This window comes from Nyctereutes procyonoides, unplaced genomic scaffold (assembly GCF_905146905.1).
Source record: "Nyctereutes procyonoides isolate TBG_1078 unplaced genomic scaffold, NYPRO_anot_genome, whole genome shotgun sequence".
In the NCBI taxonomy this organism is placed as follows: Eukaryota; Metazoa; Chordata; class Mammalia; order Carnivora; family Canidae; genus Nyctereutes; species Nyctereutes procyonoides.
This window is the reverse complement of record NW_026575146.1, coordinates 4080300-4107915: the sequence shown is the minus strand read 5'-3', so window position 1 is coordinate 4107915 and position 27616 is coordinate 4080300. Positions and strand designations below refer to the sequence as shown.

At 34.9% G+C, this 27616-nt stretch overlaps 1 protein-coding gene across 1 annotated transcript in view; it reads right to left on the bottom strand.

Moving 5' to 3' along the window:
* ADGB (androglobin) overlaps positions 1–27616 on the bottom strand; it is a 157608-nt gene that overhangs the window by 16963 nt on the left and 113029 nt on the right. The window contains exons 26-30 of the mRNA XM_055311188.1: positions 24448–24635; positions 19373–19557; positions 13532–13731; positions 11865–11976; positions 2573–2742 (exon numbers count right to left, since the gene is read on the bottom strand). Coding sequence (XP_055167163.1) covers positions 2573–2742; positions 11865–11976; positions 13532–13731; positions 19373–19557; positions 24448–24635 — 855 coding nt within the window. The remainder of the gene's footprint in view (positions 1–2572; positions 2743–11864; positions 11977–13531; positions 13732–19372; positions 19558–24447; positions 24636–27616) is intronic.

Genomic DNA, 27616 nt, shown 5'->3' with positions numbered 1-27616 from the left:
GTAATAAATATAGACCAATTCTTTCCATGGAAGTCACTTCTTTTCCCTCAAGAAATTATAGTAGATGAAGAGTCAGTTCTTTGATCCTATTAACATAGATCTTTGGGTCCGTTGTTCTGTTTGAACTAAAGCCCGGGTTCTGTCATTAATACCCTTATAATCTTTTCTTTCTGAAGAGACAAATCCTTTTTTTTCTCTGCTTTTTTGTCTTTTTGTCTTTGCCATAGCCCACACAGTTTTCATCCCCTGTTTTTGTTCTCCTGACCCAATCAGACTTTGATTTGGGGATAGGCCAACCAGTGTAACTAGCTATTGAGTTTTCACACCTCCAATGGGATAAGAAAGTGAGCAGTACTTTGCTTGGTAGAAACTGGAAGAATCTCAGCTGTGCAGTTGGGCTTGCAGGCTTGTCCACAGCGTATAAAGAAAATATAAGCATAGCTTCTTGTCAGTCAGGATGCCAGGACCTGGAGAACTGGATTTTTCTTCTTCAGTGTTTTTATATTCAATTTCTGATTTATCCTAGCAATGTTTATTTTCCTTTTTATAAGGCATGTTTCCCCTGACATTTGAAGTATGAATTAATATGATTTGATAGAAGCTGCAATGACTCTTCAAATTCCGTGGTTATACTGTGTAATAAAAGGCTTCACTCACTTCCCCCTAGCTTCATCTTCATTCATACCATGGCTTTTCTTTTCTGGAAAACTATTTTCTGCTGCATTGAACACTATACTTTTTCAGAGATTTCATGGTTTAATGGTTTTCTGTTTTAACCAGCCACTAACTGACCCTTTTTAAAATATCCTAGAACTTGGCTTAACTTGAGCTAAATGTGAAATCATTTCATTCTGATTGCCAAAAACAGACTTTGAAACAAAGTTCAAAGTTCTTTTTAAAATAGGACACATGGAGGCATCTGGGTGGCTAAGTCAGTTAAGTGTCAGACTCTTGGCTTCAGTTCAGGTCATGATCTCAGGGTCCTGAAGAATCTGCTTCACTTTAATCCATTTATATCTTATTTTGCCTGGATGAAAACCTCTTTGTGGACTGATGTGACTTATCCTCCAATAATGTTTGAGTGAGCACACAAAAAAAGCAGCTGCTTCTCTGCTTCCCACCAGACTTCTTGCATCCAAGAAGACTTCTTGGATGCAGGTTGCAACTGTTCCTGCAGCACTAGTAACTTCCCTCTTCCCAGCACTGACATTGACTAGAGCTGGCCTCCACCAGCTGAGTTCCAACACAAAGGAAGAGCAGCAGCCAAGGGGCCACCCCTCATCAGTTCCATTCCACCCCCAGCAAGAAGTCAGGTTAAGCTGTACTTCCCAATGTTTCCAAGGGTAGAATCCAACTAACAAATTAAATCCTGGCAATGCAACTGGACAGGATTTCCCACTACTGAAGGGTAGGACAGCTGATCATTATCTTTTCTCCCAATTTGTTAATTTGCCTTTATTGTCCTTTACTAGTGATACCAACATCCTATTCAGGTGATTCACCTGCAAACCCAAGAGATATCCTTTGTTTCTTCTTGTTCCTTCTCACCCACTTGGTATTAAGAACTATGTACACTGTTCATCTCGTTGATAGTTCTTTTTTTGTCTTCTTTCTCCTTTTTTACCTGTACCTGGTACACTTTGCCGGCTTTTGTCTGGATTACTGCAGTAGTTTCTTGAATGATTTTCCACATCCCTAGTCTTTTTCTCTTTAAATGTATACCTTTAAAAGCCACCAGGGTATCTGAAATGTAAATCTGATCACGTCAATTTATTTTTTAACCTCTCTTCTTCCATCCCACCCCCAGCCCAGCTTAGCCTAGACAGTGATCACAAGTGTTGGGAAGATTTTATCCTCATGGGTAATTTGAGTTCAGTGTTTTTAAATAATCTGAATTTGAGTATGTTTAGGACTGTGCTTACACTCCTCAACTTTGCCCCCACAACTTCTTCCTTATCCCTAATCACTGTAATTACCTAACTGGTCCTGAAGGAATTTGGAATCATGACTTCTGGGCTGTAGATATAGAGTCCTAGCCTCCTAATGAGGCTTAAAGTCCTCCTCCTTCTGACCCTTACCTCTCCAGCCCCATCTTTCATACTTTAATGCTAAACAAACAAACAAAACAAAACAAAAAACCACATAGAGTGTGTTAATTTTCACCTTAGAATGTCTTTGCTCTTTGAATCAGGTCAGGATTTGGCTCCTCTAGGAGAGAGAAGCTAGAATAAGTACCTCTTCTTCCTACCACTTCACATGCAGCATCTCATATTAAAACTCTGTTTGCCATCAGTCTCCTCCATTAGACTGTAAGCTTTTTGAAGGTAAGGACTGTATAATATTAATATTAAAGGCCAAAGCCAAAATTCAGTGTCTTATAGACACAGTGTCTTAAAATTTTGATTAATAGATTTTTGATTCTAAACTTGGGAAAGCAGCTGGCAGAAAGTATCCAAGGAACATCCTTAAATTTATCTAGATGGTTGCTAGAATCAAGGAGATGGACATTTTCAATTTTGTCCACAGGAAAGATAGACAAGTAGGGACCCCATGAATGTACATTTATACCCACCGGAGGCTCAAAGCGAGGTGCTTGCTTTTCTTTGGCTGTCTTGTCTTTCTCCGAAGATTTATCTTTGCCTTTTCTTGTTTTGGAAGTTCCTGAAGATTTTTGCCCCTCACTAATAGTATGGGAATCCGGGCTTCCTAAGGTGACTAACTCCTCGTGTTTCTCTCCATGAGCTAGAGAGACATAAAAATGGAAACCAGTGAATCGTAAAAATGGAATCATGTCATGCAGGAAAAGGGGAGTAGGTCAGGAAAAAAGTTGTTAATTTAAGAGTTTTGGATTTCTTTTCCTTTTTTTAAAAAAAATTGTATAAAGATCTGTGTGATTCTCTTTTACAAAACAGAGATAATTCACCTACGCACACCACTGAAATTATAAATCAGTAGGTTCTGATATTTGTAAGCCTATTCAAAAATTATCACTATCTAATTAGTTTCTAGTCTGGATCCTTCATTAAATTTTCTTGCCTAATTTCCTTGGCCAGGATCTCCACTACAATAATAAATTTATTTATCTCTGCTACAATATGTATTATTCTCTTCCCTCTGCTTGCTCAAAGGAGGATGTGAAGGGTTTTACCTTATGTTCTATTACCTGTTTCTAACAACTACATATCCAAGTGGCAAAGGAACAAATGATATTTGTTGAATCCCTACTATGTTTCTTTATTTTTATCATTCTCAAAGCCCCCACAGAGCATATTCAACAATTTGCTTATGTTGGGAGTCGAGTGATCATTCAAACATGAGTTCAAAGAACATGTAAGCCCCTTCCAAAAATGGAATCTGTAAGTCATCCCACTAGCAAAGTAAAATAGTAATTGTCAGGAATCCAGTTCTTATCAGTGACTTAGTGCCAGTTATTAGTGATTTTCAAATTAGGGTATATCATCCTCATGACTGCAGAGGGACTGTAAGTACCACAGTTCTCTAAGGGGGCGACTTGTCTTACTGCCAGCAATCCCAGTTGCTGAGAAATGTTGCACTAGGGAAAATTCTTTGGTCATATAACCAAGTGACTTGGGGTGAATCTTGGATCAACTATTCAATAGGTTTACTTTGGCAGGTTTATTACAGTCTTTTGATTTTGTTTTCTTTTCTGTATAATGGAGAAGTTAGTACCATGCCCACGGGGCTTAAAATAAACTACATAGGGAATTTAAAATAGGACTGGACCTAGTATCATACACACCCGGTTTTTAAGATATTAAAACTCAGCTGAAATTAAACCTCAAACTGCCCCATTAAGTATTTCTGGTATTTCTGGGGTTCTTTTTTTCTTACTAACCATAGGTCTTAGAGTTTCAGTCATATATTTAGATGTATTTGACTCCCTTCAAATTGACATATTTTAATATTTAAGTTTACATATGTGAACATATTGTATGGTGTCAGGTATACAGCAGATGCACACCACTGTCTTCCTTTACATTATTAATATAGAATAAAATAATTTCTTATTGTTTAATAGAATACAATATAGTAACTTTCTCACAAATTGCAAGTCCTTTAAAAGCCGTAATATCATTATATACTTCATTTTGATCCCTAACTTCACCTAGTATAATTCTGAATTCATTATATGTATTCATATCAGATTGTTAATAAGTAAAACTTTATAGGGAAACTGTATGTGTTTAGAGCATATTTATCAATAAGGTATAAGAATAAATACCCTACTAATTCAAAACCTATGAAAAATGTGACCTCACGTTGTATATTCATGTAATTAGTAGAGTTCTAGAGTAAATGACCATTGAAATAAACTAATATATTCCTTGCAGAGAAGAAATGCTTGGGCAGTAACTGTTGATGAAATGAACTTGAAAATACCTTCAGCATTACAACTTTAGTTTTCCTCTTACATTATCTTACATTTATTCAGAATGCAGTAGACATAAATCTTCAGTAGGTAATAAAAAAATTACAGAAACATATTTTTTATGATTAAAATTCAGTGCTTAGATTTATGGATCCAGGAACTTAAAAAAGTGGCTGGAATTTGAACGTTAACATAATTTCTAAACTAGAATACTTGCTCAGGATTAAGTATACATTTACCAAGTGTGATTATACTTGGTACATGTAAACAGGAAAATCTTTTTTTTTTAAGATTTTATTTATTTATTCATGAGAGACACACACACACACAGAGAGAGAGAGAGAGAGAGAGAGAGAGAGAGAGAGAGAGAGGCAGAGACACAAGCAGAGGGAGAAGCAGGCTCCATGCAGGGAGCCTTATGTGGGACTCGATCTCTGGATTCCAGAATTACGCCCCAGGGCGAAGGCAGCACTAAACCACTGAGCCACCCAGGGAACCCCGTAAACAGGAAAATCTTTAGATGATAGATGATAAATAGATAGATGGATAGCTAGCTAGCTAATCTGATTATGTTTGGTTTCTTCAAAGACTTTGAAATGGAAACACCATGCATATATTGTGCCTAAGGAAGAACAATATACTGCTAATTAGAGTTAAGAAAATAATATTATAGTCCTGCTAATAAAATTGGGTGGGACTTAAAAACCAAAGTCTTTTGAGAACGATAAAGTTTATATGTGTCTTTGCAAATAGACTAGAATTTGAAAGGAGCAGGCCAGTAACATAAAAATGTAACATATTGGCAAAAGGACTTTCAAATAACAACACAACTAATTATTTATGAAGGTAGATGATATCACAAAGTGTTACCTGCTCCAGATCCTCTAATTTGTACTTCCTTAAGAGAAAGTCACCTGTCGCAGCAAGCAATTTCTACTAAAACTTATGTATTGAAATATATATACTAAAATATACCAGCACTGTTGTCTCATGTTAACCAGAAGACAAGCTTCCTAAAAATTTATAACAGAAATATTCTAAGTTGAATATAGGTATATTTCAGGCCATATTTTTTATCATGGGTTATAAAGCTATGAATTTTTGGAAAAAAATATATATCTTATTTCTCATAGAATTTGAATGTTGAATTTAAAGCAATAAATGTGGCAATATTTCCATTGAATTTAGGATGCACATGAAATTTTAAATTAGAACACCAATATACTAATGAAAAAAAAGCCACTTGATCAATTTCTTCTTGATCTAAAGCACTTACCATTGAAAAAGTAGGCTAAAACTTGAAAAGATTAGTAACAATTTTTCTAAAATACATCATACCTTTAAAAATTGAAGCTGGTAGGTCTTGAGCTATAAATACAACTGGCACATAGAAGTTGACATATCGATATGTTTTCACTTAAACAAACTGGCTGCCTACAAATCCACATTTATAAACATGATACAGATTATTCTGAATTCAAAAGCTTCTTAACTTTCATAAGATTGACCAACATATGCTTTCAAATAGAAAAAAATTTCCTAGTTCATTTGAAATACAATTCAATTCTGAATTTATTTACTGGCTGCTTTCAGAAGCAAATGTATGATACAAGGCAACATGTAATTTAATTTTAGCAGCTGTTCATTCACACATAAAATTGTCAAATGCGATGTCAAAAAAGAAGATGCAATTATTCCGAAAAACTCTTTTCTAGTTGGGTACATAATAATGAGAATACCATTTCTTTGAGGGTGACTAGATTCTAGGAACTTTACACATATTATCTTGAAACCTCACAACAACCTTGAAAGATAGGAGTTATTACTCTAATGTCTCAGGTGATAAATAACCCAGTTTCAGATAGCCTAAGGCATTCTAGGTGCTATGCTGTATTTCTCCATTTATTAGTAATTCCTTTTCTCTTCCTTCTTTTTTATTTTTTTATTGAGGCATAATTGATGTATAATATTGTATTAGTTTCAGGTAGACAATGTAATGATTCGATATTTGTGCATATTGCAAAAACGATCACCACCATAAGTCTAATAAATATTAATTTTAAAATAGCTTAATTTATTATTTTTTTCCCTTTTTATTTTATTTTATTTTTTTTTAATTTTATAAATTAATTTTATTGGTGTTCAATTTACCAACATACAGAATAACACCCAGTGCTCATCCCGTCAAGTGTACCCCTCAGTGCCCGTCACCCATTCACCCCCACCCCCCGCCCTCCTCCCCCTCCACCACCCCTAGTTCATTTCCCAGAGTTAGAAGTCTTTATGTTCTGTCTCCCTTTCTGATATTTCTCACACATTTCTTCTCCCTTCCCTTATATTCCCTTTCACTATTATTCATATTCCCCAAATGAATGAGAACATACACTGTTTGTCCTTCTCCGGTTACTGTGGCCAAGTTCAAAAAGGGTGTTGCCTGAGTTCTCCTCTGGGATTTTGATGGAATCTTGTCTCACATTTAGATCCTTCATCTATTTTGAGTTTATCTTTGTGTATGATGCAAGAGAGTGGTCCAGTTTCATTCTTCTGCATGTGGATGTCCAATTTTCCCAGCACCATTTATTGAAGAGACTGTCTTTCTTCCAGTGGATCGTCTTTCCTCCTTTATCGTATATTAGTTGACCATAAAGTTCAGGGTCCACTTCTGGGTTCTCTGTTCTGTTTCATTGATCTGTATGTCTGTTTTTGTGCCAGTACCACACTGTCTTGATGAACACAGCTTTGTAGTACAACCTGAAATCTGGCATTGTGATGCCCCCAGATATGGTTTTCTTTTTTAAAATTCCCCTGGCTGTTCGGGGTCTTTTCTGATTCCACACAAATCTTAAAATAATTTGTTCTAAGTCTCTGAAGAAAGTCCATGGTATTTTGATAGGGTAAAATAGCTTAATTTATATTACTAATTTTGTATCATTACCCAACTGGATACTTTACATTATACTATTTGATGAATTATACTACTGTGTTTATTTCAGATACTAATTTTTTAATTTCCTCTAGAGTTTGACATCTATTAATATATATTAAATGTATGAAATACAATAGTTTGTCATATTGGTCTGTTTATTGGAACTCCATCCCTGTTGGACAACTTGAAGTTGAGAAACCTAAAAGACCTTCAGGAAAAACATGAGAAGACCCTTTATGCAAACTTGTATGTTTAATAAAGAAATACAGATAGTTCCCTAAATAAAGATGTTTATTGAGGACACAATAAAGATCTGGATTGGTACTATCATATATTATTTTTTCCATCCCAAAACCCTTGTTAGATAATCAACTCCCATTCAAAATCCTAGCTATGCCTGTAATTAGCTGTGTGACCAGGTGCATATTCCTTAAACAGAGTGTTCCTGCCTCAGTGTTCCCATATGCAAAATGATAACAGTTACAGCATCTACCTCATAGATTGATGTGAGGATTCACTGGGTCAATATACATAAAGCCTTCACAAACCCTCTGATGTAAATGTTAGCAGGTACAACCCCTACCACCATTAGTACTATGTCAATACTACTAGTTAGAAAGTCTCTAAAGGACAAAATGGTATAGTGGAAAGGTTGTGGGCTTTGGAATAAGTCAAACTTAGGTGAAAATCTTTGCTGCTTCCATCTGTGTAAATGTAGGCAAGTTACTTACAGCATCCAAACTTCACTTTCTCATGTGTAAAATCAGGATGGTCATTAACTACTTCTCAGATTTTTTTCATGAGAATTGAGGATCATATATGAAAAGTACACAGCACAGTAAGAGGCACATAATGGCACTAAAAATATCATAATTGTAATAACCAAACTTCTAGATCTCTCCAGTGTTTTTTTTTGCTTATAAAATAACAATTACATTCTTTTTGTTGATTTGCTTTGATTAAAATAGTAAAAGCTTCTGATTTATACATTTTAAATTTTATCTTTAGATACTAAAAAATATAAATGAGACATAACCACTTTAACATATTAGTATGTACTCTTCATTTTCTTTTCTTTGTATACTCACTTTTGCTCTCTGACACACTCATATAATTTTGAAGAGTAGTGACATTTTAGGCTCACTAATGTCTAACAGCAGATGAAGTCCTTATGTTAACAATAAAGAATTTCTGTGAACTTAGCACAAAAAAACATTTTTGAATCTTTCTTCCCCATCATTCCTGACCGAGGTCAAGAAGGAGAATGGCCTTGAATAGTGAGACATGCGCATAGGGCTTTCCTGGTTGCTCTGTTCCTCATGTTCCTCTGACAGACATTAGCCTCTCTCCAGCCCTGAAGGTCTAAAACAGTCTCCTGTATATCTTCTGAGACATGATCTTCTTCTCGCCATTGTCATTTCCAAAGCAATGGTTCACTTCCCCTGCTTGGTATTCTTCAGGACTTCATCATACAAACTATTTCATACCCCTTCCCCCATCTCCACTTTATTATTTTTTTGAAGTTTCTTTTTTCAAGATTTTATTTATTTATTTGAGACAGAAAGCACATGTAGGAGCAGGGTTGGGGGCGGAGGGAAAGGGAGAAGCAGACTCCCTGCTGAGCAGGGAGCCTGACACAGGATTCCATCCCAGGACCCTGAGATCATGAAATGAGTTGAAGACAGACACTTAACTGACTGAGCCACCAAGGCACCCCTTAGCTCCACTTTAAAGTGTCATTTCTTCTCTTTCTAAATATCCCCCAGTTGACATAATTTTACATAATTCACACAATTTATGTATATTGGGAACAAATTTCTAATTATTGAAGAAAGTATACACAGAAACTTAAAAACTTGCATTTGACTAGACTTGAGGGTATTTGAAGATACTTTGCACCTTTTTAGACGTTACAAATTCACCTTGGAGAGTTGGAAAGAAAGCACCTCATTCACTATTCTAACAGCATTATTCAATGTCCTTGCTACCTTTCCTGAACAGCTTAAATGTTTTCACAATTATCTCCTTTCTCAGTGTGCATTCTTCCATCTTGCTGGAACATTATTCAGAAACAGGTGTTCCCCATGAACTAGATCCTCAACTGAATTTAGAAAGATTGTTTCTGTTGTTTCCTTTTCATGATTTAAACTGGGATTATTTATTCCCTATCATGTGGCCCTGAGTTCACACTGATCATTGCTATAAACAACAGTAGCATGACTATTTTGAGCTTGTTGAGACAGGCATAACAGAATATTATAATATAGAAATCAGAAGCATAAAGAGCTACAGACAACTCATGAAAGAGCCCACACAGACAACAAACAAGCAAAAACAAACAAAAAAACCCTGGGATTTGATTCACACTCTCTGACCTATTAAAATCACTGGTACCCAGAACTGTAATGTGAAATCTAGTAGTACCATACATTTTCCTTAAAAAACAAAAAACAAAATGCTATCTTTGCTGAACACGCATCATACACACATGCTAACACAAAATAGTGCCATTTTTGTATTATTTTGACCTATTTTTATAATCATGAATATTTTATTGGCACATGGATCTTTAGCATTAAATATATAATCTACTATATTATATATTATTTACATCTTTATAGGAGGGTGAGACAAAATCACCCAGTAATTTGCATCACCCATTATTTCAAGCAGATTTCTATTGATTTATACCAGAAAAATATCTAGATTTTTTTTAGCATAGTATAAACTATGAGACTTTGGTTTGTACTCTAGAGAAAGTGGAGATAATGACTAATTTAAAGGAGTTTTCAGCTTCCATATGCCATTTATTCATATCATCATTGTGTTCTTTTCTGGAAGACAAGAATTTTAGATTGAAGTCTTATCTGCTCTGTATTTAAGATTATTTCAGATATTCTCAGTGGCACTGGGCAGTGGGGGTATTATTGCCTCTGGGAGGAGAGGTAGAGGCAGAATGAAGAGATGTTTCAGATAAATTCATATTCTATGAATTTACCTAGGGGATTATGAAAGGGTGTCTGCCTTTGGGATTTTATGTACATCATTAGTAACCTATGGCACAGCTACTGGTTCAAGAAACAAATTCTGAGCACCAGAATTTGCTCCAGGTTAAGCACAAAACACATATGGATAGCAAAAAGGTGGTAACAAAGTGGCTCTGGTGCCACTACTTTCACTACATGTGTCCATACTAAACACCAGGCCAGGATGCCATTAGAACTTAAACACTCTTGCTGTTCCTGGCACAGCAGGATCATGCGTTTGTTCACTAGATATTTACTAACAACTTCTATCTGGTTCTAGAGGTGCATAATGAGGCGAGGCATAGTCCCTTTCCCAGCGAGAGAGGGGGGGGGCAGTGAGAAGGCAGACAAATTTAAGATTCCCATAGAGTGCCACGTATTCTATGGACACACACTAGATACATGCAAAGGAAATGGGGACTCTCAATATCATTTAATTTCATATATTTTCTTCGGCTTTTATGTTGCACCATAGAATCTGTCCCTTCTTACAAAGATTTAGTTCAATAATAATAACTTTCTCTTTTTTTAGTATTTTTTTTAATTTTTTTTAATTTTTATTTATTTATGATAGTCACAGAGAGAGAGAGAGAGGCAGAGACATAGGCAGAGGGAGAAGCAGGCTCCATGCACCGGGAGCCCGACGTGGGACTCGATCCTGGGTCTCCAGGATCACGCCCTGGGCCAAAGGCAGGCGCTAAACCGCTGCGCCACCCAGGGATCCCAAAAACTTTCTCTTAATTTTGGTGATAAACCTTTATCAAGCCTTTACATGACAGGTTCATGCATTTAGTATAAGCAAGCAAATGTGTGAACAGGGTTTTTTGACAATCAGTGAATAGGGGCAATAATAGTAATAAGAGTAGCTTAGATGTATCCTTTCATTCACTTATTCAACAAATAGGGAGTGATTACTGTGTGCACAGTCTGCACTATGGATAATGCAAGATTAAACAGGCAAGACTCCACAGAACTCCCTGTCCTCAATGGTATTATGTGCTAGTGAGAACTACTGTGGACTCTTGAACAACCTGGGTTTGACCTGCATGGGTCTACTTTGAGATCTTCTTTTTCTAATACATCAAATTTCCTACTCAGGAATATTGAGAGTAGTTTATATTTGAAAAAATAAACTTGAATCCTCTCACTTGGAGATTATCCTTCTATTAAATATTTTAAGAACTAATCTTCAAGAATTATACTATCTCAACAACTTACACAAATATAATTTATAACAGAAAAGTCTTCTGTACACTTCTTAGATAATCATCAAGTAAATTTTACTAACTGCACAAAGAAAGTTTAAACAAGGCCCAAACAATCATATATTTTTAGTTCTTATAGTGAAGCAGCAAAGATTTTGAAACATAATCAGTTAACAAAACAGAAAATGCCACTGGATATGAAATGAAAATTGTAAGCAATAATGTTTTAATAATTAAAAATTAATAACATGATTAATTTACTGGTAAATACTTTATATGAAATATAAAGTATGTGACTAACATTTAGGGTGACATACCTTTGCTATCACTTTTCTCCAATTCTTTTAGTGCTTGAACAAATGTCAGCTGACTTTCAGTAAGAGGCCAACTGTTATACAATACCAAACACTGTATGATATATTTGTTGACCTGTGAAATAAAATGCAATGTTTAAGCACAAACAAAAAGAATAAACATAGTTTTTGCCTAATAAACACACAATAAATGCATAATTTTCTGGATCACATAATCATAATTTGATCAAATACTATCACAGTTCTCTAAAATTTTGCAAGATCATTATTGTCTACAAAACTTATCCTCACATCCCCACCAACACCTGCCATTATATAGGCTAATATTTAAATTTTTGCATCCATGTTTAAAAACTTTTTCTTCTTTTTTTGTGAGTTATTCTTTTGCTCTTTTTCTAACTTTTTGCTTCAGTAGCTTAGCTTGTTTTTAATCATTTGTGCTTCCTGATGAATTAATTTGAAAGTGAATTCTGAATGCTACTTTAGATGTGGTTACAAATTTTGATTTGTATCTTTTAGTTGTTACTGAGTTCTTTGTATTCATGATTTCTTTTTTTGATGCTCTCTGTAACTAAAACATTATCCAGCATATTTTATTTTGCTTACACATTTATGGGATTTTAGGATGTTATTTAATTTCTGTATTATTGCACTATGTTCAGATGACATCAGTATAATATAGTTTGGTTTTTATTGAGGCTTCCTATGTGTGTATGAAAAAGTATATTCTCTATTAGGTGAAATATTCTATAAAAATATCTAAAGAATCAAGCTTATACTTAAATTTTTCAAACCTAGTGATCATACGTATTTTTTCAGCTTGATCTATAGGTTTCTGAGAGTTGTGTATTAAAGTCTTCAATATTAACTAACTTTATTTTTCTCTGTAGTTCTAAACAGTTTTTGCTTTTTATTCATTGACTCTGGACAGCTGGGCTATGCTATATGGTAAGTTATGGTCATATTTACTTGTTATATTCTTCCTTTTATTTTTACACAATATCCTTCATGAATTCTATGCACTGAGATTAATATATCATCACAGTTCTCTCATTCCAACTTTCAGTTTTCTGTGTCATTTTGTTTTAAAGTGTCGCTTTTAAGGTACTTATCATTGGATCTTATTTTTTAATCTAACATTAGTTTTTTATTCTTTTCATTGATTCATGATTCACTTATTAATTAATTAATGACAATAATTGTACTTACTGTCATTAGTTATATTAGGATTTATTTCTGGCTTTTTATTTTTATTAATTTTTGCTTGTTTTATTTCTGATGGATACATTTTGTTTTTTCTCTGTTACTTGAAATTACATGAATTGTCCCCTATTTTATATGTACATATATATTTTTTAACTTAAGGTATATGCAAATCAGTTTTTATTAATATGTTATCTTTTGAATAATAGAGCCTTATAACTCATGTATGATATTTACATCTACATTATACGGCTAGTGTACACATTAAACTTGCCATATATTTTAAAATCTTGGCAAAGAAAAACTTAAACGATGTTCAATCCCTTGATTCTGATATATACTGGTGGCATTGCAGATAGAAAGTATCATATACATTGACAAATTTTAGGAAAAGAATCATTGTTATTTTTGTTAAATTTTTAGGAGTAATACCATTCATTAAAGGATTCTCTTAAACACAAATATACCTGCTGTGGAGTGCTAACAGTTTCTTCTATGATGGGCACATTGATAATTTCCTCGTCCAAAAGAGGCTGACCAGTGTCTACTATTATACTTGCAGGTCTACCCTTACAGGATTTCTGACTTCCCTGGGTAGATTTCTTCTTAATGTACAATTCTTGCTCTTTCTTGGATGCAGCATGCATTAAAAGAATTTGCTTGCTAGCTGAATAGGAAAAATATTACACTTCAGTTAAATTGTGTGAATTGCATAGTTATGATCAACTGTGTTATTTAGGTGTATCCTTTCATAAGACATTCAAAGGAACAGGTCAATTTGTTTTATTTTAATGAGATAAAAAGCAATATTCCTGGCTTCTGGGAGATATTCTGGTCTTAAAGAAATTTACAAGCCAAAAAACACCAAGAGCCACCAAAAACTGGAAGAGGTAAGGAAGGATTCTCTTGTAGAAACTTTGAGGGCAATGTGGCCTTGACAACACCTTTATTTTGGACTTTGACTTCCAGAACCGTAAGGGAATGAATTTGTGTTGGTTTAAGCCACACAGGTTGGGTAATTTGTTACAGCAACACTAGGAAATTAATACAGATATCAAGTGATCTAAAGCACATGTATTCTTAGTCCTACATGGCAATACTATAAAAACAAAATATTTAGGTATGAATTTAATAAGTATTGTAAAGTCTGTACATTTTATGTATAAAACAGAGTTGAGAGAGAAATTAAAGACTAAAATAGGTTGGGAGAGATACTATGTTCATGGGACCAGCAAACTCATTTTGTTAAGATGCCAGTTCTCCCCAAGTTCAACGCAATTTCAATCAAAATCTAAAGCTACAATTTTTAAGAAAATGTGGTGTTGGACTAAGAGTGAATATTGATTGATTGAATATCAATTGATCAAAATGAAGTTCCAAAATAGACCCATGCATACATATTCAATTGAGTTTTGATAAAAATGTCAAGGGAATTCAATGTTTAAAATAATGTCCTTCCAACCTATAGTGCTAGAACAACTGGATGTCCATACGAGAATAAAAAAAACCCTTGGGATCCCTGGGTAGCGCAGCGGTTTAGCGCCTGCCTTTGGCCCAGGGCGCGATCCTGGAGATCCGGGATCGAGTCCCACGTCGGGCTCCCGGTGCATAGAGCCTGCTTCTCCCTCTGCCTGTGTCTCTGCCTCTCTCTCTCTCTCTCTCTCTCTCTCTGTGTGTGTGTGACTATCATAAATAAATTAAAAAAATTAAAAAAACAAAAAACAACAACAACAAAAAACCCTTGATCCTCTACCTTCATTATATGCCAACATTTGAAATGAGTCAATAAATTAAACATAGGTGGAAAGATTATTATAGAATAAAATATGGCACAATATTCATGACCTTGGATTAAGAAAGATTTCTTAGATAAAAACAAACTGCACTAGTAATATTTTCTAAATGATGACTGACTTCATTAAAATTAAAACCTCTTTCATTGCTAAGGAAATGAAAAGATATCATATTTTTAAAGTATATATTTGATAAAGATTCATATCCAGAATATATAAAAAAAAAAAAAAAAACAACCCATTAAAAATATGGCTGGAGGGCAGCCTGGGTGGCTCAGCGGTTTAGCGCTGCCTCAGCCCAGGGCCTGATCCTGGAGACCCAGGATGGAGTCCCTTGTCAGGCTCCCTGCATGGAGCCTGCCTCTCCCTCTGCCTGTGTCTCTGCCTCTCTCTTTCTCTCTCTCTCTCTTTCTCTCTCTCTTTCTCTCTCTCTCTCTGTGTGTCTCATGAATAAATAAAATCTTTAAAAAATATATGGCTGGAATGATTAGATACTTCATTATGGTATATGTATAGTCAAAAAGCACATGTATGGCCAATAGGCTCAACATCATTAGTCAACAAATTTAAACCACGAAGAAATAGCACTACATACCCACCAAAATGATTAAAATAAAAACATTAACAAAAATGTTGGCAAAAATATGAAGAAGCCAGAACTCCTATACTTTGCTGATGGTAGTATAAAATGATATAGTCCTTTTGATCAATTTTTTTGCCAACTTAAAAAAAGATAAAATATACATATGTCAAGCCAGGGCACATTAATTCAATTCCTGGGTATTGATTCAAGAAAAATGAAAACAAATCAAAAGTATTTAATAATAATACTTCTACAAAGTACTCCATAATATAAAAAGAAATACAGTGGCAACAACAGGAATGTATCTTAAAAACATTACCCTGAGCTAAAGATACCACTGCCAAAAGAGAACTTACATGGTTTCATGAAGTTGTAAACAGGTAAAATTAGCCTACTCTGATGAAAATGTGAACAGTGGTTGCCTCTTTGGAGACTGGAGGAATTGAATAGAAACGGCCTTGAGAGATCTTTGTGGGTAATAAAAATGTCTATATATTGTTAGAGATGTGGGTCACACTAGTGTATGCACTGACCAAAATTCTTCAAATTAGATTTGCACTTTTTGCTCTATGTAAATTACACTTTGATTAAAAGTTAAGAATGAATGATACAACATTTCTACCTTTGAGAAGTAATTTATTCATTACTTCCTTCAGCCATTAAATCGTTCATTCAACCCATTCATTCAACCACATATCAAAAAAAGGGAAAATTTTCCTTAATATATGAGAATCTACAAGTCAATCAGAAAAAAACCCAGCTAATTCCAATAGAAAAACAGGTGTAGCACACAGAAAAATTTACAAAGAAAATACAAAAGAAAGATAAATAAGATATATAAAAACATACATGCTTGAACTTCACTAACTCTAAGTATAATATAAATTAATATTTTTAGCAGTCAGACTGACAAGTCAAAAATATGATATATAAAAATAAAGGATAAAATAAGGTAAGGTTACACAAACTTAGTGGAGGGCAATTTGACATTATATACCAAAATTAAACTGTATGTACCCTTTGACCTCATAGTTCTACATCTAAGCATTTATCCGATATATATGCCTATACATGTTCAGAAAATTCTATACACAGGTTTAAACAAAACAACTCAGCATTCTTTGTGTAAATATAAAATTAAAAAGTTGTCAGAAACCACTATCAGTAGGAGACTGATTACATTAATTATGGTAGATCAATAAAATGGAGCCTTATACATCCATATCAAATAAAATATTTTACTATCCCTAGTCCATTGCACTTCCTCAAAGACTCAATTTCTTAGATTGTAAAATCTGTAGCAAATTATAAATTTGATATTAACCCTACAGTATGAGCACTGTTATAAGATTTTATTCCTGAAAATTATATAAAATATATTGGCATTCTTTAAAATTCCCATGAGATAAAGCAAAACCTGAAGAGGCCTATATTTAAGATTTTGTTACTGGGTCACTTCAGAGCCTTCTACATTGTTGCAATAGAGTTTATTCTTTAGTACAATAGAATGTCTGCTTACAGAATAAATGTTATAGTCTCCTATATCCTATTCTACTACAAATATAACGTGCACACACACACATACATTTTTTTTGCATGTTCTTCTGGTGGGGGTATGCCAGAAATACAAGTTGTAAAGAATTCATAAATTAATATGTTTCCAAGAGAAGCAACTGAAAAATATTTAGAAAGAAAAAGGAATTTCAATGTCTACTTACATAATTCCTACATACAACTTAATAGCATCCCTTTAAAACAGGATGGCTCCTGTTTGAAATCTAAATAAAGAAATAATCTAATTCACAGTAATAACTTTACCAATATCTATGGAGAAATTTTAAAATCTATTCTGTGAAACATACAAAAAGTCATGAATAAATTTAAAGACATGGCCTTTACTTGCATATAAATTCAATATTATAAAGGTGTCATTTCTCCTTAAATTAATCTATACAGTCAAGGCAATCAGAAGGAAAAATGATAGATTTTTACCTGGTTTGAAGGGAATTCAAAAAAAAATTGTATTGAAAGTCATCTAGGAATTCAAATGTGAAAATAGAAATATTTTGTAAAAGAAGAGCAATCTTGTATAATGGCTGATAATTTTGGATTTCTGAATTCTGTTCCAATCATCCTTCTACTCTGTTCTGTCCCTTTAAAATTATTTAAATGTTTATCCATAAGTCTCTTGGAAATAGTAATTTTTCAAGTGAAATGATGATAACCTAAGTGACAAACTATGAAAAGTTTTTGACTCTACTAATTTGAATCAAAGGATTTGGAGAAGAATGTTGGGGTTAACTAGTTACATAAAGAGAAAAACACAAGACCACAAATACCATAGGATGGTTGTACATAAGTGCCTGTTAACGTTTTGGAATTAATGCATCCTTGCATGAAGCACACTATAAAATCTGTGTAGACTGGATTAGAATGAAGAAAACAAAGCCAATTTAAAGAGTAAGAACATCATTCAGACTAGCAAAATTTAACAGTACTCTGAGGGGGGTCTTAAGGTATCAGAGGGAAAAGATAAATGGATTGCAGATAGGTTTGAATGAAAAACCACCCGTAGTAATGTGAATTGAGTCGGGGAAACAACCCTGGGTATATTCAGGGCTGAAGGGCAAATAATGGGAGAAAAGGAGACAGGATCAACAGAATTGCTTAATTTGCAATTTTACTCAAGCTCAGTCTTACTAATGTAACATAGTACATTTCCCATTTTCCTGTGCCTAAAGCAATACGTTTGTGCCATCACAGCACATGAGGTCTTTAATTCTCTGGTCCTCCAAATTCTTATTCATATTGGAAGGGAATATCCCTGGGCTGCAATGACAACTCACACATTGTTTCCAAGCTTAATAGGAAAAAGTAAAGAGAGCCCTGCTTTGGGTGCATCTATTCTAAAAAAAGAGAAAAAAGAAAAAAAAAAAAAGGAAACATACAAGTGTTGGACAGAACATAGCTATAAAGTTATTTTTAGTAATTTGCTTATACACTTAATCAGTGCAAGCACTACTGGGAATGAGAATTCAGGAAGGATGCTGGCTACAAATTATTATGCAAAGGTTAACTGTAAGATATAATCAATTATTTAGGGGCACCGGGTTGGCTCATTCACTTAAGCATCTGACTTTTGATTTCAGCTCAGGTCATGATCTTAGGGTTGTGAGATTAAGACCCGTGTAGGGCTCTGTGCTCAGTGGGGAGTCTGCTTGAGATTCTCTCTCCCTTTCCCTCCAGCCCTACCCCCACCAGATATGCGCTCACATGTGCTCTCTCTCTCTCTCTCTCTCTCTCTCAAAACTATATAAATAAATATTTAAAAGATATAATCCATTATTTTAAAAAACACAATGGCAGGATTCAGGAAAAGCATAAGGGATTTTCTGTTCTCTTGTTTATAATTTTCTGTTTCAAAATTTTCTACATTGGGCAATGTATTGTTTTTATGGTCAGAATCTTTACTAAAATAACTGGATATGTATCTCAGTATCTCTGTTTTCCATTACTTCAGAAACAATTTTACTTTATTATTTAATAATTCTTGTGACTATTACATTGAAAGTCATGACTTTAAAGGTTCTGTTAATTTTAATAGAGTATTTTCTAAAGAGAATGAATTAGGGAAAAAACAGTGAAAAATTCTTTCAAAATAATAAAAAATGTTATATCTTTTTCAGAATTCTAAGAAAGCTCATGTAATAAAATCTTTAAAGTAGAATTATAACAATCTTCCTTCAGAGACTAATTTGACACACAAATGCAATAGTTTTTAAAAATATTTTACTATAATACCAATTTCTATAGATTTAAATGTTTATTTGCTATTTTATCTTAAATAGAATATTTTAAAATCAGTAATGTAAACATAAATATCAATTTATGGATCTAAACAACAAATTTAAAGAGGCAAAAGGCGTACTCACACTGGGAGCTCACAACTTTTTCACTCCCCAAGAAGTTAATTGCTGGGATTATAGCTTGGCCTTTGCCAATGGAGCTGACAATAGTTTCCTCATTTTCTAAGATCTGTAGCTTGATGAATGCATCTGGTTTGGATGTGCGTACCTGTACTGTAACAGGATGTGGCAAAGCAACTTTAATGGAATACCTATAAAGAAAAACATTTTACTTATAAGTAATTTATTGATCTTTTCTTCAAGTCAGTAAAGGAAACTGGATAATTTACTGATACGATATGATAATCTAAAAGTAAAACCAGTGTGTAAAATTGACCCAAATCCTGGAAACGTTATTACTATTACAGACTTTGACAAAATATCTCAATATGCTATGGTCAAATGAAACAGGTATAGGATATTTATTATCATCAGATCCCAAGCAGGAAATATAACTTTTCTTTAGATATGATAAACACTTATAAAACCATGTTTTAAAAGTTTGTGGATGATAGATCTGCAAACTACTGACACACCAAACCTCTCCATCATAACCTCCTCTGCAGTTGAACAACTGGCAACATCCTTCAAAGTTCCACTGTTTACCAGGGTTTTTTTGATTCATAAAAATACAGAGAAATCAAAATTAGTACCCACCACCTATATTCTCAATCTTTACTATACAGGTTGGGAATTTTTTTACAAAACAACAAAATGTGCAGTAGGCAATAGAACACCATCCTAATCCCCCTTGATTAAACCGAAGAGGTTTGGTTTGGTTTGGCTTTTTATTCTTGGGGTGTTCTTTTTCCTAGTTTAGGTGAATCCTCAGAAATGCTCAGGACCTTATAAACTTTCAATTTCTCTAGAAATTTGTTTTCTGAGTTTTGTTTTTCTCCTATATCTTAAATCTCACCTTCTTTATCCCTCCTTGTCATTGGTTTTTGTACAAGTGCAGGTCTCACCCGACCTTTTAACAAAAAAATCAAAGCAAAACAAGCCCCCCCCCCCAAAAAAAAAAAAAAAAACCTTTGACCAACACTGTGGTCCAGCCTCTGCTAATTTTTTCACTCCTTCCCAGCTTGGCATCTAGGGAGAATTGTTGATTGCCATTATCCACAACTTCATCTCTTCCTATTGGCTCACAGCACTCTACTCTGTGAGCTGAAGTGCTAACCTTGTTATTGCCAGCTTCCAGCAGCTTGTCACCACCCTATAGAAACTTCTGTTCTCATCTTTCTTGACTTCTTAGAAGAATTTGACAAGGTTGAGTTCCCTCTTCTGCAAAAACTCTTTTCCTATAAATGTAACAACTTCTGTACCTTCTATTTCAGTGCTGTTTTTTTTTTCTTTCTTTTTTAACCTTCTCTCCCATTGACATTTCTGTGTCAGAGAATCTTAATATTCTGTCTGAAGTCTGACTGTCATGGTGCAAACTTTCCTGGGCATTTCCACGGGCAGAGACAGAATAGTGGTTCCCAAATTTGTGTCTCTAGCCCAATTCCTTATGCAATACCACTTGGACAGTTCACTGACTTACCCATAATTAACATTTAAAAAATGAACTAATTGGGATGCCTGGGTGGTTCAGTGGTTGAGCGTCTGCCTTTGGTCAGGGCGTGATCCCAGAGTCCCAGAATCAAGTCCCACGACTGGCTTCCTGCATGGAGCCTCCTTCTCCTTCTGCCTATGTCTCTGCCTCTCTCTGTGTGTGTGTGTCTTTCATGAATGAATGAATGAATGAATGAATGAATGAATAAATAAATAATAAATAATAAATAAAAATGAGCTAATTGTCTTCCTAATGCTCAATCTGAAAAATGGGTTTTCTTCTTGTCACCACTAAGTAAATGACATTTGTTGATCAACTGATCCCAAGTTAGTCCCCAGGAGTCCCAACCAACCAGGACTGTCAATTTGACTTTTCTCGGTATCTCAAAACCCTTTTTCTCTTCAGATTCACTGTCACTGCCTATTATGGTTCAGTTGTGTAACTCCATAAAAACTATGTTGGAGCCCTGGAGTAGCTGCAATACCTCACAATGTCACCTTTCTAGAAGACAGGGTCTTTCCAAGGGAATCAAGTCAATGATGAGGTCATTGGGGGGGGCCCTAATCTAATATAACTGGTAGATATCCTTAAGAGACAGGAAATTCAGAAACAGAGACACAAGGAGAATACCAGGTGAAGATGAATACAAAAGTCATGATGATAAGTCTATAAGTCAAAGAACACCAAGGAGCTAAGAGAAAGATGGAATAGCTTGTTCCTCACAGCCCTCAGTCAGCACCATCCCTGTTGACACTTTGATTTTGATCTTCTGGCATCCCAAACTGTGAGACTGTGAGACCACTGATTTCAATTGTTGAAGCCTCCTGCTTTGCCAGTTTGTGGGACTTCGTGTATGGCAGCCCTAGTGAACTAATCCACTGACCTGCTTCAGGTTGCCATCAACATACACCTGGGTTATTTCAAAGCTTTTCCCTGACTGGTTTCTCTGTCTCCAGCTATGCTGCCCTTCATCCACTCAACACACTGCAGTCTTTTGAGTGAGGGTTTTGTTTTGTTTTTTGTTTTTCTTTTGAATGCAGTTGTTTTTTTTCTTCCATATTCTGTACCATTTATGATTACATATAATTTCACAATAATATGATTATAACAACTTTTCTGCTCTTAGGAATTATATTTAAAATATATATTTTTTTCGATTCAAGCTTTGCAGGCATAATGTCTTAATGCAAGTCTATTATGGCCATTTCTCTTAAACCTCCTCAGAGCATATTTTTCTCTCAGGTAAAATCTAAATCTCTTGCCTTATGAGGCCCTTCAGGAAAGGGCTCTGCCTACCTCTCTCACCTTACTGTTTCCATAGCCCCCTAGAACCTCAATTTGCAAACAAATGTATTCAGTTCCCTGAAAAGGTCATACACTCCTTAATTTCTGAACTTCCACATATGTTCATGAAGCAGTTCCCTCTTCACCCCCTACCCCCACCCCCACACTTAGATTGACAGTTTTAGGACCAGCTTCTAGCACTAATTTAGTAATTAGGTTAAATATCACTGATTAATCTATTAGCAGTGGCCCTGCAGTGTGATACAGTGGCTTCCTATCAGAGTAGTTAAAATACCTTATCACAATTGTTATTTTTAATTGGTGGTATGTATCCTTTCTACTTCTTCCCTTTTTTCCCTTTTCTTTTTTAACAGCCAAAGTGCAGGTATATGACAAGAAGCAGAGAGATTAAAAAGAAAATTTTCTGTCCCTTCTACTACCCCCAGTTCAAAAGTTTTCTTTCAGTATTTTCTCTAAGCTTTTACCTACATATAAAATATAGAAACAAATATAAAAAACAAAACATATGCTTGGGATATACTGCATATATTGTTCTGTAATTTAATTTTGCTACTGATTATTTTACATTAGAAAAATGTATGCATGTTTTTAAAAAGAAAAAAAAAAGTTTTGAGGATGCCTGGGTGGCTCAGCAGTTGAGTGTCGTCTGCCTTCAGCTCAGGGCGTGATCCCAGAATCTGTGATCGAGTCCCACATCGGGCTCCCTGAGGAGCCCGCTTCTTTCTCTGCCTCTCTCTGTGTGTCTCTCATGAATAAATAAATAAAAAAGTTTTTAAAGAGTTTTAAAATACAAATAGAGGCACCTGGGTGGCTCAGTGGTTGAAACCTGCCTTCAGCTCAGGTCCTGATCCCAGGGTCCTGGGATTGAGTCCCACAATGGGCTCCCTATGGGGAGCCTGCTTCTCCCTCTGCCTATGTCTCTGCCTGTTTCTGTGTCTCTCATGAATAAATAAATAAAATCTTTAAAATAAATAAATAAATAATAAAATTTATTTATTTATCCCTATTCCAAATAAATAAGAATTAGAGGGGAAAATTAACCAGAATACAATAAATTATATTTGTTCATGTATTGTCAAATAGACTTAGGTGTTTCTTTAGAAAACAAATTTATGGGGATCCCTGGGCAGCTCAGTGGTTTAGCGCCTGCCTTCCACTCAGGGTGTGATCCTGGACACCCGGGATCGAGTTCCACATCATGCTCCTGCATGGAGCCTGCTTCTCCCTCTGCCTGTGTCTCTGCCTGTGTCTCTGCCTCTCATGAATAAATAAATTAAAAAAAAATCTTTAAAAAAAAAGAAAACAAATTTACTAGTGCATATGGGATCTTTAAAACATATAATCTCTTTAAAATAATAAATCTTTAGACAATAATGAAGAATTTAATATTTAAAGAATTTAATATTTACAATAAAATATGTCCATCACATCTCTGTTAATACTATAGAAAAAGTAGAAATGGAAAATATGTAACAAATATTTCCCTACAAATGATTACTATGTAATCATGAACAAGAGTTCACAAAATGTCTTAATGGCACTAGGAAATGCGTACACTAAAATGTAAGCAAAAAGGTCAGATTGGGCAGCCTGGGTGGCTCAGCGGTTTGGCACCGCCTTCAGCCCAGGGCGTGATCCTACAGACCCGGGATCGAGTCCCACGTCGGGCTCCCTGCATGGAGCCTGTTTCTCCCTCTGCCTGTGCCTCTGCCTTTCTCTCTCTCTCTCTCTCTCTCATGAATAAATAAATAAAATCTTAAAAATAAGGTCGATTAAAAACTTTATATTATGATTTTAATAATGTGAGGCTATAACTAGGAAAAAAACACGCTAAGAAAATACAACAGGATACTAAGAGGATTGTTTTCTAGATTGTTTGATTACGGATGACCTTTTCCTCCTTATTTTTTTTTTTAAGATTTTATCCATTTATTCATGAGAGACACAGAGAGAGAGAGAGAGGCAAAGACACAGAGGGAGAAGCAGGCTCCATGCAGGGAGCCCGACATAGGACTTGATCCCGGGTCTCCAGGATCACGCCCTGGGCTGAAGGCGGTGCTAAACCGCCGAGCCATCCGGGGCTGCCCAATATATTTCTATATTAACAGTTAACAGTGGTCAAGCCCTATGTGTATCTAGAGGCCCAACCTCTGTAGCCATTGTCACTGAAGGACAACCTGTCAGCACCCATCTGCTGGCAAAAAAATGCCAATTTTGAGCATTCCCTTTCTGTCATAACTTATACCTGAATAAAATTTTCTTATCATTGGGTATGTAGTAATCTCTGATTTCCTTTATGGTGAAGGTATTAGATGGAGACTCTCGAGATAGGCATGGGAGTGGATTACAGGAACCAATGAGGCGCAGTTTCCATCGTGAGGATGGTACATATGTGTCACCAGTAAATGCTTCAGCTACGAATGTGTAGCCTTTCTAGAGGAAAGAGAATTAGACAGAAGTAAGTCATACTGTTAGTGTTCTCTCAAAGGTACAACATATGACTTCATAATACTAAATTAAAATGCTTTATTATGTTTATATTTGTAAAGATCCCAATATCTCTTGATAAATAAAAATCATTAGCATTACATTTTGAAATTCCTCTTAGAAAGTGAATCTTACGTGTTTTTAGAGAAAATGAGTCACTTTAACATTTTTGTTTGTGTGTTTCTTAAGCTATAACACAAAGTGCGTAACTCTGATAGATGATTGCTATGTTTTTTCCAATTCTTCTAATGCTTCCTAAGGCAGATTTTTATCATTGCATCCCCCCAGAGAAGCCCAATAACTTCCTACCTGATGTCCCTGTTTTTTTTTTTTAATACAAGATGAGAAAAGCAGAAGCATTTATGGAAATGTAATTCCCTTGGGATGGCAATTGATGGAAAAGCTATCAAGTTAACAACAGATCTGGTTCCAGGGAACCCAGATATGAGTATGGAGGTGAGCTCTTTAGGTTGGAGAAAACAAGCAGCTAAGAAACCTGGGATAACATCATACTGGATAATAACTTGGTTCTACATAATTGGATATCCAGCTGGCTAAAATGTCAGTGAAGCAAGAGCATGATATCGTAATGAGATACAAAAGTTCAAAGTAATTCTGAGTTTATAATTCCAGACACTTCTAATAAGGAAGAAAAATATAATTTGTATTCCAGTTGATTTTAATGCAAAGGAAGCTCTCTGATGTGTTTAGATTTTCAGAAACAAAAATTAGAAATACATAAGACAGAACAAATTCAATACATTGCAATAAAAATCTACAGATATAACCCAGAATTATAATACCCACAATGAGATGAGAATTGCAATACCAATAAGGACCCTTTGACATTATGTTTGGAGCAAGGAAATAAAGGAAGATAAATCATATATGCTAAAGTATTTCTACTTATAAAGTATAATTGCTATTTTCATTATTTTTTGAGCTTGTGGTACTAATGCATTAAGAAGCAAATAAAATTATATAACTCTGTGTATTTGTCTAGGCTCAGAGAGTAAGTTTGAGAGGGAAAAAAAAGACTTATAAAATGGTAGATGGATATTGGTAAGTGAAATTCTAAAGCTAAACCGGTGATAGGGTTTTAAGAGAGACCTGACTATTCTACACAACTTCAAGACTCTTGAGTAATAGTAACATAATATTTAAATATTTGCAAAAGACACATATAAGAAATATGCAAAAACTCTTATAACTCAACAATAAGAAAACAAGCAACCTGGTTAAAAAATTTTAAGAGACATCTTACCAAAGAAGATATACAGATGGCAAATAAACATACAAAAAAGATGCTCCACATGGACTATTATCAGAGAAACTAAAACAAGCATGGGATACTACTACACTCCTATTAGAAGAACCCAGATCCATTAACACTGGATCTGGGCTGAAATGCCAAATGCTGGTGAAGATATAGAGCAACAGGAACTCTTATTCATTGCTAGTGAGAATTAAAAGTGGTACAGACACTTTGAAGGATACTTTGGCAGTTTCTTATAAAACTACACATATTCTTATTATACAGGCCAGCAATACTGCTCCTCGGTATTTACCCAGGAGAGTGAAAAACTTATGTACACACCTGTCCACAGATTTTTGTAGGTGTTTTGTTCATAATTGCCATAACTTAGAAGCAACCAGTATGTCCTTCAGTACATGAATAAGTAGACAAACTTTGATACACGCAGAGAGTGGAACATTATTATTAAAAAGAAATGAGCTATTAAACCATACAAAGATACGAGAAAATCTTAAATGCATGTTTTTGAGTGAAAGAAGCCAATCTGAAAAGATTACATACAATATGATTCCAACTATACTTCATTCTGGAAAAGACAAAACTATGGAGACAGAAAAAAGATAAGGGATAGGTAGGAGCTGGAGGAAGGGGAATACATATGTGGATCACAGAGGATTTTTAGGGCTGTGAAAAGACTCTTTATGATACCATGATAGTGGATACATGTCATTTTACATTTGTCCAAACCTAGAATATTCAACATGAACAGTGAACCATAATATAAACTATGAACTTTGGGGGATTATGATGGACACAATGTAGGATGATCAGCATAGTAAATGTGCCACTCTGGTGGGATGTGTCAATACTGGGGGTAGCTGTGCACATGGGGCAGGACATATGTGGGAAATCTCTGTACTTTCCTCTCAGTTTTGCTGTGAACCTAAAACTGCTCTCATCTATTGCTCCTAAGATTTGCAATGAAATATTAAAACCCTTTCAAGTGTTGTTTTTTTTTTAAATTTTATTTATTTACTTGAGAGAGAGAGAGTATAAGCAGAGAAATCAGCAGGCAGAGGGAGAGGGAAAAGAAGGCTCCCCACTGAGCAGGGTGCCCATCCTTAGACCCTGGGATCATGACCTGAGCCAAAGGCAGATGCTTAATAGATTGAGCCACCCAGGTGCCCCAAAACTTTTCCAAGTCTTAAAAATTTTTTAATTTCATTTTTTAATCTCTAAAACAACTCAAAAGAGTTATTCAGTTTTTTATGAAGTTAATATTTTTAAAAATTTATCCTTCATCCCTATAAACCAGTATTCATTAGATAGGTATGTCTTAATTTGTGCACAATAATGCACAGGATCATGGACTTAAATGAACTTTGAATGTCAATTACAACCATAGCTCAAAAAGAAAAATGAACAGATTCAAAGCTATATAGGTAAAGAATGAAAGATTAGAGCTAAAACAAATCTCCCAGTTTGCAGTGGAGGTGCATACTATCTTTGGTCATGCTTTCCTCTTAGAGAAAATACCCCCAAACACAAGGATGAGATTCTAATAGAGAGGCAACATAATTTGAGTGGGATCACTAGAAATCAGGGTCTATCATGCAGTAGGAATAATGTGCCAAGTGCTTTGTAAGAAATTTGTGTAGCCTAGAAAAGACGG